Source organism: Halyomorpha halys, unplaced genomic scaffold (genome assembly GCF_000696795.3).
Source record: "Halyomorpha halys isolate HHAL.00 unplaced genomic scaffold, Hhal_1.1 Scaffold1100.1, whole genome shotgun sequence".
Lineage (NCBI taxonomy): Eukaryota > Metazoa > Arthropoda > Insecta > Hemiptera > Pentatomidae > Halyomorpha > Halyomorpha halys.
This window is the reverse complement of record NW_027112985.1, coordinates 25199-28414: the sequence shown is the minus strand read 5'-3', so window position 1 is coordinate 28414 and position 3216 is coordinate 25199. Positions and strand designations below refer to the sequence as shown.

Below are 3216 nucleotides of genomic sequence, written 5' to 3'. Positions count from 1 at the left end.
AAAAAAAATACAAATTAACACATACATTTTACATATACGAAATACATCTAGTTTTATTTACTGCATGGTCAAAAAAATTCTTTATTACTTAGAGATAAATGCAATGAAAACCAGTAACACCTATTGGAGACGCAGTGGCATGACAATTATTTAGAAAATGGAGGGTACTGAAACTAAGAAAGAAGCATTTTAAGATTACACTGAAGTAAATATTCAAGAGACGAGGTTATTGCGTAGCACATTGGACCCTATTAGAACCTGGACCCCCGAGAGTTTCCTCGTACTGGTGAGCTCTCTCTCGCCGCCGCGATTCCTCTTCATTGTCTACTTCAATCATTTCAACTTCTTCAGCGTTGTCTGGAATTATCTGTTCCACCCTGTAATCAAACATTATAATATTAGGTAATCTCGATAAATATGAAGATACTTAGGGCCAAATTCGTTAAGATGAAATAATTAAAAAAGAATAACTCACAAAGTGGGAGTTTTTACACTTAAGAAGAAAAAAATTCAGTATTAATAATGACCACTTAGGTTAAATCGTAAGGTTAATAATACTGGAGCCTGGTATGTTAATACCAAAAGAATTTGAAAAGCTATTTTTAAAACAATTATACTTAAAATTGAATTAAAATTTCAGTTACAAAAAAGCTTTCTCCTTTTTCTTTCGATCTAAAACAGGTAACAGAAATTTAAAAAAAACAACAATGCATCAAGTATTAATTCATATTATGTGTATATTTGTTAACCATTGACTGGTAACCTCTAGCTTACTATGTGTTATTTGATTGAAACAATTTCTCTAGTCAGACCGTGTTATCCTTCATTACCTAAATGGTCAACTAATTTCAAATTAATTATGTTTCATTGGGTTAAAACAATAATATTTACCAAAACTCGGACCATCTTATCTCTTACTATCTATACTATAAGGTCAACTAATTGATTTAAAATAATATCATTATGTAGCACTATGCTAAAACAATAATATTTACTAAAACTCGGACCATCTTATCTCTTAATATCTATACTATAAGGTCAACTAATTGATTTAAAATAATATCAATTATGTATCATTATGCTAAAACAATATTTACCAAAACTCGGACCATCGTATCTTTTACTATCTATACTATAAGGTCAACTAGTTAATTTCATATAATATCAGTTATACATCATTAGGTTAAAACAATACTAACCCCACCCCCATAAATAATTAGATTAAAAAAATTATATTTACCACCATATTTCATTAGGTTAAAACACTAAAATTTATACTAATATTAATAAAGATTTTAAAGGAAAAACAATCAAAAATAAAATTCTTTAATTCAAAACCATATTTAACATGAATAGCAAATTTTATTAAAAATAGACATATTAATAATGATGTAGACAAACAATAAAGAGGTGTATTGATATGTCCAAAGAGATAATCCCTAATATAATCTAATATTGATTTATGCTAAAGGAACAGATGAATGTATCAATAGTGAATGGTAGTGATTAAATAATGATGTTTTATAAATTTTAAGTAAGTGACCATATGAAAAATTTAAAAAAAGAAATGGATGTACTTAACAATGAGGTAAAATGGAGTATATGTTTTAATTGTGTACATACAAAATTGTTGATAATTATTATAATTTTAGGAATATATAATACTTAAAACCTGAAATGTACAAACAAAATAATAATAATTATTAATTTAGTTATAACAAAATAATAATTATAAAAATCGGACCATGTTATCCCTTACTATCATCAATATGCTCGATATCAATGTGCTGTTTGTTTATTGTATCATATGGATAGAGATAAGATAATGCCTTGTATAATTTGTGCTTAAGGGATAGACGACATTGTTTAAATTATGTGACTAAATGACAATTTTTCAAAAAGAAATAGATTCACTTAACAAAATGAGGTAAAATTGTTTATAAAACGGTTTTAGCTATAGGATATTAGTACTAGAAGATGGAGAAACCCGAAACAGTACAAAAAATATGGAATAGTCATAACATTCTGAATGGAAGTTTTTTTCTTCACCTTAACATCTTAGTAAATAAAAATATACAGTATTATATTGACCTAATGATAAATGATATTAAACTTTAATTACATAGTTTCTACAATTTTTAAATTTATTTTCAGCCCTAATCGTTCCATCTTGTTAAATATTATTTATGAATAACGAGTTAAACCTTGGAAGTCAAATAAAGAGAGGAGTATTGTAATAGCCTTTACATCAATTTAATAAATTATTTATAACTTACCTAGGTGGTAAGCAGGCTTCCAGCTGTGGAATGATTTCGGGATTCATTTTAGTAGGAAAACTGACGGTAAACTGGATTATTAAACGACCCTTTTCGAATGGATTCTTGTAGGTTGGCATTCCTTCTCCCATAACACATTTTAAATCCTTATGACGAGTGACTTCACCTAAAAAAATAAATAAATTAGAAAACATCATTTAAACTAAAATATATATTATAATTATTTTACTTTTCTTATAACTACAGGGAATTTATCTAGTATAAAGATCTCTTATTATCACAGGAATTGATCTGAAATTTTTTTCAGCCAGGATCCATTTCACATTGAGGGTGTAATATGATCAGCAACTTCTTGGAATACAAAATAAGTTTTCTATTCCCTCATTCATTTGTTGCTCTAATACCCTAGAGTATTACACATAATAGCAACCTTAAAAAATCATGTATCTTTTATCACCTACTGTCCATCTAATTCTCACAGAATATCAATTAAAAGCTTTAAACAAATTTGTAAATTGATAGAAAGATATCTATGAATGCTCATCTAATCATTTTCTCTTTTTATTTGTATTTAGAATATGCCTTAAGATTCATGATTTGAAAGAGGATTTCTTTTTTTACCTTCTTATTATTAATTATTATTTTCCTACATTTGATGGGTTTTTTTTAACATAACTTGGTTAGTTCATTGTTAAAAATCAAGATCTCTAGACATCTTATGATTGGATCAGTTAGTAGTAAAATATTTAAACTAGACTAAGACCTTACAACAGCATTGATCAGAAACAAAAAATATTTGTATTAATTATAATTACCTGGAATGGCTGTAATGACTAGATCTCTGTCATCGAGGGTATGAATAGTCTTTTGGAATCCACAAAGGGCTTCAACCAATTCTAAATTCATAAGCATAACAAGGTCGGAACCAGATCTCCTACAA

General features: G+C 27.4%; 1 protein-coding gene across 1 annotated transcript in view; it reads right to left on the bottom strand.

The window, feature by feature from the left end:
* Positions 1-68: 68 nt before the first annotated feature.
* Droj2 (DnaJ heat shock protein family (Hsp40) member A4-like) overlaps positions 69-3216 on the bottom strand; it is a gene marked incomplete in the record, with an annotated part of 12909 nt that continues 9761 nt past the window's right edge. Inside the window, 3 exon segments of the mRNA XM_067050629.1 lie at positions 69-377; positions 2277-2442; positions 3092-3210. Of these exon segments, the coding sequence (XP_066906730.1) occupies positions 227-377; positions 2277-2442; positions 3092-3210 (436 nt within the window).